The 18,481-nt window shown below is 41.6% G+C and overlaps 1 protein-coding gene across 1 annotated transcript in view; it reads left to right on the forward strand.

The window, feature by feature from the left end:
* Positions 1 to 4,610: 4,610 nt before the first annotated feature.
* Positions 4,611 to 18,481, forward strand: part of lin7a (lin-7 homolog A (C. elegans)) — a gene marked incomplete at both ends in the record, with an annotated part of 31,482 nt that continues 17,611 nt past the window's right edge. The window contains one exon of the mRNA XM_083999273.1: positions 4,611 to 4,647. Coding sequence (XP_083855399.1) covers positions 4,611 to 4,647 — 37 coding nt within the window. The remainder of the gene's footprint in view (positions 4,648 to 18,481) is intronic.

Raw genomic sequence — 18,481 nt, forward strand, 5'->3', positions numbered from 1 at the left:
TGCACAGCATCAATGAACTTTCCCAGTTTACTCTGTTTAATAATATTGTGACAAGAAAACACACTTGTGTTTGTCATTCCCTCTCAAATGAAAAGAGATTAAACCACTCAGGAGTAAATACACCCAGCAGCACTAGACCTATGTTAAGAGCTCATAAAACTCTGTGTTGTGTATACAAGATATTCCCACGGTGGTATAGAAATGTGTTATTAAAATAGATTATTTTATCATTTGGGTAAGAAATATTATACGTGTTTCAGCCTTTACTGCTTTCTTCAACGTTGTCAACGCTGTGAGCCCCTGCTGCCTAGATTAAAAGGAGAAACTAATAAGAAGTTATATGAGTGCCTGAAAATATACACAAAACAACTAAAGCAACTCATATATGTCTTTTGTTTTGTTGTAAATGCACTGCACATAAACTTTTTTTTTGCGTCATAAAAAAATGTTATATTGAACTGACATAAATTTACAGATATAATAAGTTTGTGTCAGGAGTTTTCATAACTTTTGTGTCACCGTGCTTTTCAATAAACCTTTACAGTAAGACGAGTAAGCAAATTGGTATTTTCATTGAGTCAGTGTAATGTATTGTTCCCATTTGACAAAGTGAGTGGGTGCTGGTTCCCTGAAGGGGGCGTCAGTCACCTTATGGTTACAGCAAAGTTGTGTTCAAGGTCCAAATACAATGGAGAGAGCCATGTGGGTAACGCCTCCTCTTTGTTCACCTGCACTGCACGTCGCCTAAATCAAGGTTATTGTTGAAGTTGCATATAATGAAAATGTGTTTTTATCTGTACAGTACAGAGCAGCCTTGGGATGTGGGAGTGAGGAGAAACTTAAGTTGTTCCACTATACAGAAAAATTGCAGACTTGTTGCATCAACTCGTCTTGCTGAAAAATAAATTCCATTTTCTAGACGTCTACTAGTATCCAGTGGCTCACACATGTTAACATGACGTTGCACTTTCATTATCTGTCAGCAGCTGCCTGACGGAGCTTGGTACCAAACAACGGAGCTGCTTTTCATAAACAACCTGTCACATCACACAGGGAAAAAAAAACTGAACATAAACTATGAAATGAATAAAGTGGATTTTGGATTTATATTTTTCCCCCCAGTGTGACATGCCACATAGATCACTGTCAGTGCTGAGCGGGGATTACAGTCAATAGTTGTCCAAAAAATGTATCCAAAGTCTCAGTTTTATTAATACGGGCTGAATGATTATTAACTTGACCTGAGACCTGTGTGTTCATTAAGTGAAGCGACTTCATTGCAGAACTACAACAAAGACATGACAGCATCCCACAATGCAATTCAGTGTAGGCTATTGTAGATTTTAAAGACAACTAAAGATTCACTGTGTATCAAACAAACAATATATAATGACTTAAACATTTAACGTTTACACTTTCCTGTTTTATTTCAATTTTTGATAGCCATAAGATGATATATTTATCATTTCATGTACCTGAAACCATCTTAATATTGTTTTAAATAGTTCTGTCACAGGCCTTTCTCTCTAGAGCTATCAGTCAGCCAATCAGAGGAGAGGACGCTCTGAAAACTCTCTTCTGATTGGCTGACTGTTTTCAGAGTGACTGAATAAAATAAAAAATCTGGCTCATTTCAGGTAAATGCTGTAAAATACTGGATGGTGGGTCCAGGTGGGTGGGGTTTGGTGACTGTTTTGTAGTGACATCACAAAGTTACATAAGTCCTGATGGCTCGTTTTAAGGCTCAGTTTCCAAACACAGACTCTGTGGACTGAGGTTTTCAGTATTCATATAGAACCTAGACACTCTTTATAATGAAAGAAACATGGAAATAAACCTTTATATAATATGGGACCTTTGATTAGTGAACTTTAAAGATGCTGGTAGGTGGATTTTAGTTCCTTTCTCCTACGTTCAAGCCTAAACAAAGCGGCTGTTGGCTGTATTTTTAGATCTAGACAAACATGAGAGTGGTATTGATCGTCTCATCCAACACAAAAAAGTCAATAAATGTACTGCCCACCACATATCTTTAATGACAGCACCTGTTGAACTAGTTTTTTTTTTTGCATGAGACCTAATGGGGGAAGCAGCCAACACATAAAGCTCTGACACTGACTAATGTGCTGAGCTTTCATCTTCAGTCCAGTCGTCTGTTTTTATCTCATCTAACACAACCTCTTGCATCTTCTTCTTGTCGAGCAGCGGCCTTTCAGAAATCAATTTATTTGCAGTTTGAGGGTTTTAAGAGCACTGCAGCATAATCCCACCTCTTTAAAAAAAAAGAAAGAAAGAAGCAGAACTGTATTCTAGCCCATATGGATGGGAGCCTGTAATCTCTCTGTGCCCTCTTTCTGCGTGCTCTCATAAGCCCTCACCCTCTCTATCCCACCCCCTCCAGCCTCCCACTTACCACCAGTTTACATCTGCATGCAGCTGTGTGGGACTGTGGGTGGCTGGAATTCACCAGCACATATGGACTATGTGATTAAAAGCATTGCAGGTTTTAGTAACAGTTTCAATCAAAAAACGGAGCCGATTATGTCGACAGAAATGCTGGAAAATTAAAAAAAAAAAGAAATGAACTTATGATTGTACATTTTAAAAATCATATTCTCATACCTCCTCCCCAGCAGCTAATTTGAAGTGACGTGAGGTTAGGAGTGTGGGTAATTGCCTCCCAAATGGGCATAGGCTGGAAGTGACTTTTTCCCCGTGAAAGGCAGAATAAATGAGATTCAAATGCTTTCCACTGTCTGTGAGATACAGTGGGTTTTGTCCTGCTACAGCTGCATGTGCACATAGAAACCTAAATATTGTCTCTTGCCTCAGGTGTGTATTCATGTTTACAGCTTGCATTTGTCATGGAGGTTTGTGAGCCATGTGACATGTCATGCTGCCTTAACATCCCACCCCTCCACCCTCTTCTCCAACTAGAGATTCACTGCTTGTGTTTTTTTTTTGTTTTTTTTGTGGTGCTCTGCCTCTGTCAAGTGTAATGACTGGCCATGTATGAGATATGCCACAGCAGCAGGCACCATTAGGCAGCCGATCTACAGTAAATGAAGGGGGCCAGTGGTTTGGCTCTGGTTCTGTGGTAGCATATAAACATGAGGATTAATCCTTAAGCCCTTCAACTAAGGTTCACAACCATCATTCAGTCCTTATCGGGGCTGCATGCAGCGCTATGTAGCCAGGAGAGGAGATAACAGGCGGGCATGGCTCGGCAGTTCACAATAAACCTTAATGGCAGGCGTGGATGCGATCAGCTGATCTCTGAAGTGCAATGGATGAATGGATTATACGCAGCTAAGCTTTTACACGTGCAGGCACAAACACACACACACAATATTGTGAAATCCAGTAGTGCAAACCTTGGCTACTGGTTTCCACTGCTGCATGTGGGGAAACCATAGTGTTTTATAGGTGCGCTGTGATGATTGATGACTGACTTTTTTATATAGTGCGCAATAAATTATTACTCACCCACAGTGAGTTAGAGAGGGGGACAGTGGCCCGTGCTCTCTGCTCTGATTTATGAGCTACGTGATGTGGTCAAATATGTAAAAACCTGATAATTCACATATGTTTTGTGTGCTTGAGCTGTTTTCAGGCACCACAGCAGCCTATTTTTGTTCCACTTTCATAAAATATTAATCTCAGAGTTGTTTGGACAATAGTTTGCTTCCAGCATTGTAGCAACAGTTTGTGCTCTTTCCTGTTTCAACACAGGCCAGTCCCTCATGCATGGGGGCCAAACAAGGGCCACAAAGAAATCCTTCTCTCCCAGTTTGGTGTGGAGGAACGTGACTGGCCTGCTCACAACCAGGACTTCAAAACCACAACCCCCTTCCCTCATCCAGCACCTTTGGGATGAACCACCCCAACAGTGACCCAAGGCCTTGTCAGCCAACATCAGAGACTGACTTCACTAATGCTCCAAGGGGCTGAATGGGAGCAAATCCCTGCAGCCAGGCTCCAAAACCTACAGTGGAAAGCCTGTCCAGAGGAGAAGAGGCTGTTACAGAGCAGCGTAATGATGCCCGCGGGGTGTGTGAGTGCAATGCTCAGTCGGTCCTCTACATCGTTTGTGTGGGTGTCCACTTACATTTGGCCATGTAGTGTAATAATCACAAGCAGATCTTGAGCTGATCTTTACTAATTTTACACAACACCACCACTTTTTAACAACACATTCAATCTAATGCAGGTTTTTACTGTAATAGTGCCTTTATTCAAATGCATGGAAAATACAGTTTATGCATGGTTTAAAGATGATTCACTAGTTTCCTATGCAAATTCATTTTAATGTTAAAAGGAGGCTGATTAATGTGCCGTATCAATTTTGTTTTAATCTTTTATCCTTTTTTGTGCAAAAATGCACATTTACATTTCTCCACTGTGTGTGAGAGAGAGTGTGTGAAGCTGCAAACAAAGCCAGGTGATGATGAGATATTATGAGGACTGAGGTAGATTATTTCCCCTCCCAACCACTCCCAGCCTCCCTCGCTTTCTCTCTCTCTCTCTCTCTCTCTCTCTCTCTCTCCCTCTCTCTCTCTCTGTGATGCTGCAGCTCCTGTAGTCTCTCCAGTCTCCAGTAAACAGCAGTCATGGCGACAGTGGTCCAACCGCTCACTCTGGATCGAGGTAAGACGCACGGAGCTTTGCACATTTCTTCCTCTCATCTGATGCTGCTTTTGTTTCTTTTTCTTAAAATCCTGTTAATTTTTTTGTTCCTGCTTTGAAAAGTTCGGCAGGGAAACTGGCAACCCTCCGTCCGCGTAGATTTCAGGTGTTTGCGCTCGGCTCGGATTTCCCCTCCAACAAATCTACATCTTCTTCTCCTGCTCGGGCTTGTTATTTCAAAGCAATGGGAGCTCGCGCTATTTTAAAATAAAAGATGAAGGAAACGTGCAGTCCGTCGGTTCTGCGCGTGCATTTTGCAGAAGGGAGCGCTCGTTTCCTCCTGCGAGCCCTTCACGGACATACATTAATTCACCATCATTTATCCCTGCAAATCAACACCACGCTGTGTTTAGTTTATACCCGAGGTCTATTATGTAACCTCCTCGTCACGGCTCGTTCTTCGACTGTAAATAAAAAAAGCTTCGCCTTTGGGATTTTAAATTTTTATAAACAAAACCCAAACATACACTTCGTGAGACAGGAGACAACTTTTGTATTAGAATTGGACAGGTGCTCTGCAGGCAGGCAGGCTGGCTGGGAAATAAGAGCAGGACGCATGCTGTTGTCTTCTCGCTGGAAAACACACACACACTGTGCAAGCGAAATGCAATTAAGGAGGGTAATGACATCTTCTGATGGTGTTGCCCTGCCTATGTTCTGTTGCTGCACCACAGGTAGTGTTTACTAGGAGCTGCCACAGACTATGTAATTGTAGCCCATGTGACTTAAACACACATTTGTGCATCCTCTGACCTCATGCATGTGGTTGTAAAGAACAAAATAGCAGTGCAAATATAAGAAAAGTACAGATCGTGCCCTTTTACGCTGCTTGGGAAGCTGAGACTTACTTCAAATCCCTATACTTTCTCATTAAAAGTGTCTATTTTTAGATCCTTGACTGAAAAAATCCCAGTCTTGCCTTCAGATCAAATGCATTTCCGCTGGTGAAATGCAATATTGCACAAGCCTTGCACTCGCACAGGAAATGGATGCAGTCAAATATAGAGACAGGAGATACCTTAGCTGTGTCCTCATGTGCCAAGTCAAAAGCTAGCATCTACTGTACGGTACCAGATCCTCCTCCCCCGGTCCCTTCCAAGTCACAGGAGGGGAGGGGGCTATAAATACACAGGATCTGGTGGGAGCCTAAATAATTATGCAGGAAGTAATTGGACAGGTGTCACTTTATTATGTGGAATCTAAATAATTTGCCAGGATTGATCATTTTCTGCTGCAGGGAGTTGGATTTTGGTTCTCGTGCTCAGCTGTAATTTGCTCTTTGTTGAAGTTTAATGCTTCTGGGCAGCAGAGCTTCACTGATGCACAATCTGTTGCGTGCTGATGGCTCTATACCACGCAGAGTTAATGAAATGAGTCTAAGATTGCAGCAGGCTAACGGATAAACAATGCAACTGGGTGCAATGTTTTCCCATCCATCTTTCATCCTGTCTGTGTATTATCCCGTGAGTTGTACAAAAGGGGGCTTAGGTGCATGTCCTCCATCTTTGTAAAATGTCAGCTTTTAGCTTCATTTGATCTAAGTGATTTGCTGAGGCAGTGATTGAGTCATGACCTCGGCCTGCATGCTGGGGGGACTGATGCATATTCACATGGTGGGGCTTGAATTTGACCAGTCAGCGGCCGGCAGCTGTAATGACAAAAAGAGTCGTAATGATAGTTTCACACAGCAGCCGTCAGACAGAGAGAGAGAAAGAGAGGCGACATTACAGGCTCCCTTCTTTTTTCAGCCGCTGCCACTTTGATGAAAACACTATAATTGCTAATGAAAAGGTAGTTTGGTCTCGTGTTGGGAGTCGGCTTTTTAGCTGCCGAGGCGCTCGAGTCTGTCAAAGGCACGCGGGGAGGAAACAGACAGGGATGTTCATTTTCAGAGCTCCCACTTGACTTGTCGGGTCACAGCGGGATGAAAAGATCTTACATCGCTGGCCTTCCTGTTATTTTGTCGGAGGAAATGGCAACGATAAGCGAGCACCAGCGCCCCGTCAAGAACAATGGATTTGAAACACTCTGTGTTAGGAAACTATAGTCTGCAGTCACTGTAGAGCTGGCATTTAACTACAAACAGGCACGTCCCAGAGATGACAACCTTTGCAATATGAAATAACAAGAGGAAACGTCAGTGTGGGCGAATTTTAGTTGTTATTAATCAAAGAATGATGTCAAAAAAAACTTCTTGAAACAGAAGTTTTGATGTGAAACCAATTTACCAAATAATTTGTAATAACTTAAAGTGATAGCAGATATACTAGTACTAGCATGCAGCAAGCTTTCAATGACAATATTAGTTTGGCTTATTGGCATTAGCTAAACAAATACTGATGGGAATGTGAAAACCACAAATGTCAACATGTTGGCACCAGAAAAAATAGATATTGTGATATTTTTATGACGTGATACCATATTGATTCTTTACAGCAGCTGGATTCACAATATTGGAGACCACTAGCTTAGCTTCAGTCTGGACTGAAAGGTCCTGGTTTAAAGGGATAGTTCAACATTTTTGAAAATTGGCCCATCGCCATGATCCCCCTAGTAATAGCAGTAGGTTCGTTACCTTTAATTGTTGGTCCAAGCTGCTTTTAGATCGGGGGAGAAGAATACCGAGCGGCGCAGCTACACTACGGAGGCTAATGGAATTTCTTGGTTTTGCTCATCAAACTCAGCAAATACACAACCAAAAAACTCAAAAACGCTGTGGTGGACAAGTTGTGACCTGCACATTTACCACGCTATGAGATAATAGCGGAAAGTTAAGAGAAGTGAAGCAAATACTCGGAACTACTTTCTTCAGTGAACCACTGGTCGGAGGGACACAGTGTGCGCACCTCAGCCAGTGCCGTAGTATACGGACGTATCTGCAGTAAACAGGCGCTTTTGAAATCATTCCGCCGAGCAGCCGTCTAGAGTGTAAAGTCCGACTTTGCCTCTAAAACAACTCCATCTCGCAACTTTCCGCTATTATCTCATAGCGTGGTGAATGTGCAGGTCACAACTTGTCCACCACAGCGTTTTTGAGTTTTTTGGTTGTGTATTTGCTGAGTTTGATGAGCAAAACCAAGAAATTCCATTAGCCTCCGTAGTGTAGCTGCGCCGCTCGGTATTCTTCTCCCCCGATCTAAAAGCAGCTTGGACCAACAATTAAAGGTAACGAACCTACTGCTATTACTAGGGGGATCATGGCGATGGGCCAATTTTCAAAAATGTTGAACTATCCCTTTAACATTGCTACTATGCAGCTACAGCTTGGTTTTAACACCAATTAGCCTCTCAACGAGAACTGACTCTGCTGTGCGTTAACAGTCAGTGCTCTAAAGTTGTATTGAAGGCGTCGACTTTATTTCTCCCTGTGAAGCTGTTGAACATCAGTTCAGACGCCTCTTGCTCCTTCAGGCGTGACTCCATGGTTTTCTTGGCTGTGTGTCGCACGGGTTGGAGAGTGAAACAATTTTCTGTCTTAACAGACAGAAAGGAATAACTGCAGCACCCTACTGCCCCGGTCCCTGTTTCCCCTCTGCGAGATCATAGCAAGTTCACTGATTTGAGACCGGACCTTATTCCTGTCTCATGCTTGCAGTCACACCAGTGAGTTGAAGGATTAAGAAGAGGTGCTGACAAGCTGACGTCACTGCTACATCTCCCTTTTTTATGAAGCAATAAACATTCTGTCTTGGAGGAGCCACTGTCCGGTAATTAGAGGGGATGAAGAAGACAATGAGGGCATGATGTTTTCTCTCTGCTTTCGCCGCCAGCTCCTGCAGGAGCCATTAGCCCTTAAGGAGTGATTTATTTATCCTGCTTCAAGGGGATCGTTGCAGTAGGGCAAATTAGAGCCAATCTTCCTGGCATGAGGACACAGGCTTTATTTGGTAAACCCCTGTTGTCTAATTTTACCCATTCAGAGTGCGATTATCACAGGTTTTATGGTCGGTATTAGCGGCCGAAATGCCGAATACACCAAGGACATCCAGGTCAGAGTGGCGGTGGCAGATGGCAAGGCCTTTTCAGGACAATTTATTCCGGCGTGCGTGACATCCACGCAGCATCTCTCCCGGCACTAAGGTAGAGGCAGAGTCAGAGAAAGGTCACCCAGGCCCTTTCCTGTCATCTCCGGAGATGGAGAGTGACATTTCAATCAATAATCAAAGTCACAATTTCAGTGGAGAATCTACAAGTTGCATGAGATCTGATGGCAACCACAGGGTTTAATGAGCTCAATTTCTGGTGTGGACGTGTTTATTTACAATGCTGCCGTATATTTTTGTAAGAAAAAATGACACATCTAAGTTGTGAAAATGAATTATACTCAGTTCTGACACTATTATAAATGGACTAATTATACCAGAAAACTGGAACGCTGCCCGGCGCGAACACCATCTCCACAACAATGCTGCGGAGTGTTGAGGCCTTTATTATGTGTCACTGTGGCTTTGTTCAGCTCTGTGGCTCTTCTTTAATCAGAAGATGATGAGGATGACCTTTTTTAGACAGCCCGCCTGATATTAGAGGAGCTCAAGGAAATGACTTTCTAGGGTATTGTGCCACGATGACAATGTCAGCGTCGTTTCTGACAGTGTTTGCTTTTTTTTTGTGTGTTTCCATTGTATTGTGTCCTTCTTGTACAATCGATCGAAAACGAGAGACTTTGAAGATTTTGCGCGTCGAGATCATGAGTGTGTGATTAGGTAAGAGTGAGTCTGATTCTATTATATAACGCAATATGCATCATCGGCATTGTTACAGCTGGAATGAAGCTAGAGATATGATTGTTCACTATGTGACGTTATTGCAGGAGTCACCACACAGAGAGGGCTGAGAAACAATACCACGAACATCTCAAACCTTAACCTTTAGGATACAATTAATGAACAATTTCCTCGGCGCCATGTTGCATTCACCACTGTCTGGTAGTTGTGAGTAATAAGACCCAACCAGGAAGTGAGGAAGATGGCTGTGTTAATGTTTCCATTCACAAGTTTCCAGTGTAAGGGGTCGAGTGGATGCCAAGTATTTTTTTGCCTTTATCAGGATGAGGATGGTGAGACAGTAACAGGAAAGTTGGAGGGAGACAGGCAGTGATGGCATTCAGGAAAGAGCCCAGGCTGGATTCAAACAAGCCTAAGTATATGTGTTCTTGATAGGGCTGTCAATCGATTACAATATTCAATTGCAATTAATTGCATAAGTGCCCATTAACCGTTGCCCATTTACCGTTAATTGCAGGTAAAATATCCTTTTGTATTTGTTCAAAATGTACCTTAAAGGGATGTTTTTGAGTGTTAAAGGGGTAGATATACTTCAGTGGTAACTCATTTCACATCAACAGTAACTAGAAATAACCTCGGTTTTGTACACGACTCATCTTGTAGCTGTTCAGAGGATTGTTTTGACAGCGCCATCCAAGTGGTAACTTTGAGCAGAGATGGTTTAGCACGTGAGCTGGAAACTGATTCAAACTATGGGTCAGGTCACCTTAATTATACCTTAACTTGTGTTAATTGTGCATGAAAACAAGTAATGGCTAATGGTAATTTTGCAATCATGTGTTATTATCGCATTGATTGAAAGCCCTAGTTGGAACAGTTGAGCCACTGGGATGCACAAATTACACATTTAAAACTGCTGTCATCCACCACGTTCTCTCTGATCAATATGATGGAGGCACGTGACAAAACATTATTGTCTCTCTGTTTTTAAAGGGACAGTGAACACATAGTATAGGGAAAAGCATAAACTCAATCAACCAACTTGCATAAGATCAAGTCAGTGAGAGGTTTTAAATATTGACAGTGACTTATTAACACTTCTATATAGTATAAATTCATTTCACTGAAGGTAGAAATCTTCCATTTGCAGCCTGTTGTCTATCTCTACCTTTTCAGTGAGGTTTTTTTGTGTGTGTGCAGCCTCCAGGGGCGAGGGAACTGTTGCTTTCTGTCCACAAAGCTGGATATCTGTAAAAACCAGGAGAGTTTCTCCAAAGAAGCAGCGAAACAATAGCGACCCCCCATCCCTCCATCCCTCCAACATCCCTGCCTGTGTGTTGTGTATTTTTAGTCTACTTCTGCTACAGAATATTTTGGAGCTTTTGCTGTTTGTGCCATTCAGACCACAACATGATTTCGGTCCTTATAAAAAAAAAAAGAAAATGCAATCACACTGTTATTGTATCTTCAAGTTTGGCCTGATTCTTTTTCTTTTGGCCCAACAACAAGACAGCTCAATAAATTTAGGCTTTTTCAGCTTTGTATGAGGTGTTTATGTGCTCCAGTTTTCCAGTGTTGTTCTCCTTTCAGCCTAACTGAACACTCAAAACTTGCAGATTCATCTTTTGTTACTGCTTCTCCTCTGTTCTCGTGCTGTTGTCCTTGTGTAGTAAAAAAACAAAAAAAAAAAAAACAGATTAGTAATCTTTTAATAGAAAAAGAAGTTTGTTCAGGTCCATTAATAATATATTGAATGTTTTGCTGGCTCTCCTTTTTTCCCAGGCTTCCCCTCTGTGTTAAAGTGCCGCCTTCAAATTGGTGTCATTAGGTCAGATTTTCGACATGGGCAGTCAAGTACGTTAGTATGTTTGGCATTCAAGTGATTTAGGTCTTGTGCACATTGTTGCTAGGAGACTGTGAACGAAAAAAACTGGATGATGTCACTTGACGAAAAAAAAAAAATAATAATGAAAATGCCAGCGTACAGTACATCAGCGCTCGTGAACCCAGAGCCATGAGAAACTTTTCAATTACTTCCCAGTCTTCTTTTGCGAACACAGCAAACATGATCGCACTTGAAGGCACCGTTACTCCTCCGGCTCTTTTAGCTTAGTGTTTGTGATGACACATTCACTCAGGATTTTTCAATCTGATGTGGGAAAATAAAAAGAATATCGCATGATTTCATTTGATTTTTTTTAAACAAAACAGCCTTTTTCTGGTATCTCAATTCTGTTTGAAGCAGCCGAATCCCTCGAACTGCTGCTATGAGAGCGTAAAAAATCTGTTGGGTACTGTTTTAACGCGCAAGTTTTAGGGACTTTTAATGTTACATCTATTGAGTTTTTGGAGATTCAGTAATGAGCTTCCGTAAATATTGTGATTCTCTCATGAATACACATTGGAATATTTCTTTGGAGTCTTGGCAGTCGCGTAATAAAAAAAAAAACTTCCATTAGATTTGATTCATTCAATCAGCATCACTAATGAGAATGCTCACATGCTAAATATAGCAGAGGGAAATTAACTGCTGACAGGATCTCTGCTGGTGTCATCATTCTGCCTAATATGGCAGGGTAACTGAATCTTAGTGTAGCGTGCACAAAGTTACTCAGTGATTGGTGGTGTAACTCCTCACAGACATCAAATCATACTCTGTAATTACAACCAATAGTTTTTGTTTTTTACCCATTTTCCACGTCATGATATCTTGATGCCTCTTTCTGGCTGATAATGAGAGAGACAGACTTTTTCTCTTTCTTTCTTTTTCTTTTGTCACAGTCGGTTTGAAAAGCTTCCTCATGTGGATACAGCAACATCAAAAAAAAAAAAAGAAAAAAAAAAGCTGTTCCTCCTTCTTTGGAGAAGAATCTGTCAAACTACACAGCGAGGACGACCTAATTGCAGACGGTCTGTTTGCTTCAGAGATATGCTAAATTTGGCAAGGTTTAAGTTAAAGTTTTGAGCACATACTTTTCTTTGAGGCGGAAGTAAAGCCCTGTGCAGATGTTGCACACATCTGGAATCCCATAGGGTTACTAAACATGGAGGTGTGGGTCTAGATTAAAGCCAGAACAGTACAACAAAGCTCGGGAGAAGGTGAAAGTTAATTTCCCCTCCACTGCATTTTTCAGGGGAAAAGACTGATTAGGTAGGATTCGCTGTGAAGTCCAGCAGTGGGCACAATATTTTTACCCATGAAAGAGCTCAGTAAGAAATCAACACAGAGGCAAACAGGCAGGGTCAAAAAAAGCAATGGTCCAGAAGCTGGTGGTTGGCCACATGCGGGCAAAGCCTGATAGACAGAAAGTCAAAAAAAAAGAAAAAAAGGCAGAGACTAAACAAAACTGGCAGGTAGAGGCACGGAGGCTGGACTGCAAAACAGATGATATGATGATAAACTGAAGAGAAGGGACAGGTGTGGAGAGTATACTGAGGTGTTAAAGTGGGGACAGGGGACAGGTGTTGGTGTGGGCGTGGCAGCCGCATGATGATCAGAGGCGAGAAATGCTCACGCCAGCTGCACAGCGAGGACGGAAGAGTGGGAGGTGGTGGAGACCAAAAATAGAGCTAAAAGGAGACTGAATGTCGGGCTTATCATTTACCAGGTGGCCAGAAACACAAACACAATTTCAAATGAGTCGTGAAAAAATGCTCTGTATTTCATGTAGCCACAGGCTGTGTATGTAAAACGTGAATGTGTTAAGGCACAGAGAGTAATTTATACAAATCCAAAGGGATTTTCACGGCTGCTGGATCCAAAAGATCAAACTGAAGGCAAGAGTCAAGGCAAGGATGTGCACACTGTGCTAATAGCTGCCAGCAATTTTAATAAAGCAACAGTTTGATCTACAGGGATCTTCGTCAGGGACTCTGAAATCCTCTCAGTATTTATAGGGAAATTGGACTGCGCTGGCAAAGAGGGCGGCTGTAAACTGCCTTTATTTGAACCAATAGGTAATCGCATTTTAAGCTCATTAGAATTCAATTCATTTACAAGTGAGGACTTAAAGATAAACAGCCACTTAAACCTTTATAGTAAGTTGACAAGTCATTCAAGGTCTCTTGTTTTTAGTATAGCTTATATTTGCCCAGCTTCTTCCTCTTTGGTTGAAGAAGAAGCTTGACTTTATTAATACGGGGAATTCATTTGTCTGGCAGCTCATCTACCATTTGCAGAAGAATTAAAAAGCCTGATGAGTTTTTAAGAATTTTCTAAAATATGACCCTGTGGATCAAAACATTGCTGAATAACCACTAAGTACGTACAACTGTGGCCTGGAATTTACTGCTGTATAGGAATGTAAAGAGACGTAACACTCATATTTTACTGCTGCACTTGTAAAGTCGATAGTATGCATGACTGAAAATGCACGTTTATTATTTATTTATGACATATTGTAAAATCCTGTTAGGGTTCATGCATGTTGTTATCACTCAGCGGCGTTCGGTCAGTGCAGGGTGGGATCATGTTTCCCTGTATTCCCCCTGCAGCTGAAGCTATTCATAGTCCGCGCATATAGCAGGGCGCACCATGTGGGTGTTGAGCACACACTCTGTGTTGTCTTGAACTATGCTTCATTTGTTCTGTCAGCGTCTCTCCTCAGCTGAAGAAGGTATAAGATGAGTGTGGTCGTTGGCTGCGGTTATGTCAGCGCTATCGGGAGTGCACAAGGTCACCCGGGCGTGCTTTATTTTCCTCCCCTCCCTCCTTCCCTCCTTCCCTCCCTCCCACTCTCTCTTTCCCTCTCTGTGCCTAGACTATTAGGTAATGTAATACGTCATTTCACCACATCTGATTTGAGAATCGTTTCCTGCTAATGTGACGCAACCGTGATCCCCTACGGTCACCGCAGCTGCTTTGTCATGGAACACAATCGGCCTTCAGTGGCTCGTCCCCTAGGTTTTTTTTTTTTTTTTTTCCCCACACGTGATCAGCTCACAGCTCACAGCTCATCTGATGTCCCACTTTCGCATTAAGCATACAGAGCACTGTGTATTGAAGTGCACTCATGGGGCATTTTTTTTTTTTTTACTTAAAATTCCTCTGGTTCAGATGAGTTGCAGGATGGAGCTGAAAGATGTAAACAAAACAACAACAAAAAAGCGAAGAGTGCGCAATATTATCTGCTAGAAATAATCCAGCCAGACCTGTGACCGGTTTATCAAAACCTGTTTTCATGCTGCACAAAGACGATATACCCTTGATTTGTTATGTGAATGAAAAACAGCATGACAGTGAAGCAGAAAATCTCCACAGACATATTTCCCCTGTCTGAGATTAGATATCACCAGAAGCACTAAAGGAAAAATGTGCCAGGACATTGCCGGCAGACATTTCATTACCCCTGAGCTGCTCCCTGAGAACTAGAGAGCTATATCATTACCACTTATTACCATTCATTTTTGTGTGGACACCTGCAATTACACTGTCTTGTAATCACTGATTTCATGTCCCGGTTACAAGAATATGTTGCATATCGACTCAAGCAGGTTCGGAGTTATTTCAGTTAGTACAACAGCTGTCACTTATACGTATCAGTGACGCATTTAATTACATTTTTAACTGCTCAGCTCCTTTCTTTGATGTTACAGCTCAGGAAATTTTAGATAAACCCTCATCAATGTTAGAGAGATTATATCAGTTAAATGGCCAGGCATCACTTCTGATCAGTCAGATGAAAGCACCGCCAAAAATGTCATGCAACATCAGTTCAGATACCGAATTATAGTCCTTGATGTGGATAAAGAAAATGGTGCTAATGAGCATGTGAAAAAAAAATCTCTCCTGGATGACCCTTGACCTCCATTTAATGAGAAAGAAATGCGTACGAACCTGCTAGACAGATGCCCTTGCTGCTTGGAAGTGTACCAGCTCATTACCAGCTATTCACAATCTGTGTTTTTCGGTATTTTTAGCAAAAGGGGAAAAGTGACCTTTCCGTCTTGAGAGAAAGTATTAATACGACATACTTAGTGGAATGTCGGCTCTTTGAAATCTTATATTGTCATTTACTTTTTTCAGAGGGGAATACTTATCTAAAAAAATGAATAGATAAGTGGAATCATACTGCTTTCATTGAAGGTCACCTCACCCAAATAAAAACACACACTGTATTTGGACAGCTTTTTGACAGTGTAGTGTTGGAAAAAATTTGATCCTTTTCCTCGAAGGGTTGTTTTATTACGATCATAAAAAACATGCTTCACATATTTCTAGTGCGGTATGCAGATGGTTGAAGCTTTATTTATGCAGATTTTGAGGTATGTATTGGTTTCTGCTTCCAGTGAAACTTTGCTTGTGCCACTTACAGCAGCACTGACAACAAAACAGCAACAGTAATTCACTTAGTTACACTGGATAATCCACAGACAGAAGTTGCTGCAAACTATTTTCAGTTTCTATAGAAGAAAAAGGTTGGTCTGGGAATTGACCATCTTAACTGGGACAGTGTTTTGGGACAGAGATGTTTCGGTTAAATCTCATTTTAATGCAATTTTCCAATGCTGTTAGATGTACTAACACATTTCTATTCTATTTTGTTTTGAGATGGAATGAGGAATAAGTAATTTTTTCCGGTTCACCAAGGACCATTGTTTCCTATTTGACAACAATGTACTTTTTCTGTTGGTAAAGATGGAATATAATATAATTATGTTTTTGTTTGCTTAGAATGAGCCCTTCATATCTACATAGGGAGCTCACCATGTTGCACTGTCATGTTTCTACAGTAAGCCCAGACAGGACAAACCAAACACTGAATCTATCAGAAGGCCATAATACTTTCTCCTACACACTTGAAAACAGAGGGGTGAGGACAGGGGAATTAATTTGGTTGGCTTCTGTAACCTCACCTCGATGCCACTAAATCCCACACACTGCTATCCTTAAATAACCGTAAGCCGCCGCCAACACAGTAAAGATGCAACCTCATGCATTAAACCCACAGTTTGTCCTTGTAGCGCCTCAGTAAAAAGCAAGGCCTTCATTCAAACTGACCCTCGGACAAGGCAGATGAATTAGAAGTAAAGTTTACTTGATTACAGTGGCAGGCAAAGGCCAACAACTGGATAACAGCCGAAATGGACATCCAAGTACAAAGAGACGAAACAAGCTGGCCGGTGTCCAAGAAGCAGCTAGAGCAGATAGAAAAACAGACGAAAACACTGGAAGACAAAGATTAGGATGGTTCAACAAACAGTCTGGGAAACCATAGGTTTAAATAGGTAAACAGGAGAATAACTGACCCAAAATCACTCTTCCGGATGAAGTGTCACCGACCACAACTTTGCACAAAAGGCCTATTGAACTTCCTATTGGATTTATCCACATACTGAAGCATAGCTTGATGCTGTGTAAAGCCCTTTGAGACAAACTGTTTGTAAAAACAGGCTATACAAATAAAATTGCCTTGCCCCTTGCCTTGCCTTAAGAGTTTGGATGGTGTTGGCTTTTAAAACCAAAAAGCAAGAATGGGTCAGTAATTGAATTGATTTTTTGTTACTGCAGTAGAAGATAAAATTGTTTGCATGTCAAGCTATAGTGTTACATGCAAGGAGCACACCATTAGCTTACTAGCCTACATTAGCTTTGCAAATCAAGATGTAGCCAAGAGAGTTGGCTGTATTTTTCCCTCTTAATACTAGGTGCCAACTAGCTCTTCATTGCTATGCGAAACAATACTAATCTACCCTATGACTTATCAAATGGTGGGGATGTTATTTTTTACCTGGGACATGCATCTTAGCATTAGTGTTGTAATGTAGCCATTAAGTGCCTATTTAAGACTCATTTGACAAGATGTTGGCTTTGATATGAGACAGTAAATCACCAGCTGAACAAAGAGTTTTCGTACGAACTTGCTAAATTTGGCTTAATTAGCAAGCTAGCCATTAGATAAGCCAATGAAAAATGCAGGCAATGTCATTTTAGCTGTCTTGAAATTGTAAAGCTGCCAGCATTATCACTGTAAATTGATCATTTGTTGTGCAAGAGCAGGAAGCTTGACAGGTCAACAATAATTACGTGTGGGTGGTGCTTAGTGAAAGGTCAGCTGGGAAATAACGAAGGGTGGGCGTGGGGATCAGGTGGCTAGAAGTGAAAGCAACTATAATGCCGGGACAATAACATTGAATAGTGTGTCTGATGTACAGCTGTGATATACCTGTGATTCTCTTTACACAAATCTCTGAGTAGAGTGGTTTGATTAATGGCTGATTAGCATTTACCCTGATGACTCTCCCCATTGCCAGCTCTCATCTGCCAATACAACTCTCTCCGGACTAGTTCTTTTCGAGCCATAACCGGTCTCGATGGGAACCGCATTTGGCAATTTCAAGCGGATCAATATAATCCTCTGTGTTTTATTACACGGCGCTTGAAATAGAAACAGCCATTTGATTTCTGTGAGGCGTGCACATCGTCTTCATATGTAGCATAAAGGCGAAATGCAATAACAGAGCACATTCTTGTGTTCCACATTTCCTTTTTATGGCCTCGTATAGAGCTACAGTATTCACACTGTCAGGGCTCGAGACGACTGCTCCTTTTCTCGTCTCCCACAGGTCGGCAAACAGTAAAAAGCTCCTCTGTCTGCCGTCTGCTTTATTGAGTTAGTCTATATATTCCCAGAATTCAATAACGGTGGGGGTGTGTGTGTGTATGTGTTTTGAGTTTGTGTGAGTGACATGTCACGAAGCACATTTTGTGTTTGTCACCGTATTGTGTGAAAAGAGACACTGGCAGTATAGGATGACAGTGTGGAGAAACTGACTAGTCACTTTCTATTTAGCTACTGCCTGTCCTGAAGGTATGTACCTTCTGTTATGTAGACGTGGGGCCCTTTAAATCAGCTTTAATTGTGATTAGAGCTGCTACGAACTTACTTTTTTCATTAGGCCTACTAATTAAACTGCTGATTGTTTCAGCTATTGTTACTCGATACAGAAATGCAGAAAAATGGTGACAAATGGCTTGTTTTGTCAGACTAACCATCCAAAACCAAAAGATATTCATTTTCGCAGTGACAGAAAACAAGAGAAACGCTGCCTTTTAAAAGAGGCTGGCAGCA

Source organism: Trachurus trachurus (assembly GCF_905171665.1).
Source record: "Trachurus trachurus genome assembly, chromosome: 23".
Lineage (NCBI taxonomy): Eukaryota > Metazoa > Chordata > Actinopteri > Carangiformes > Carangidae > Trachurus > Trachurus trachurus.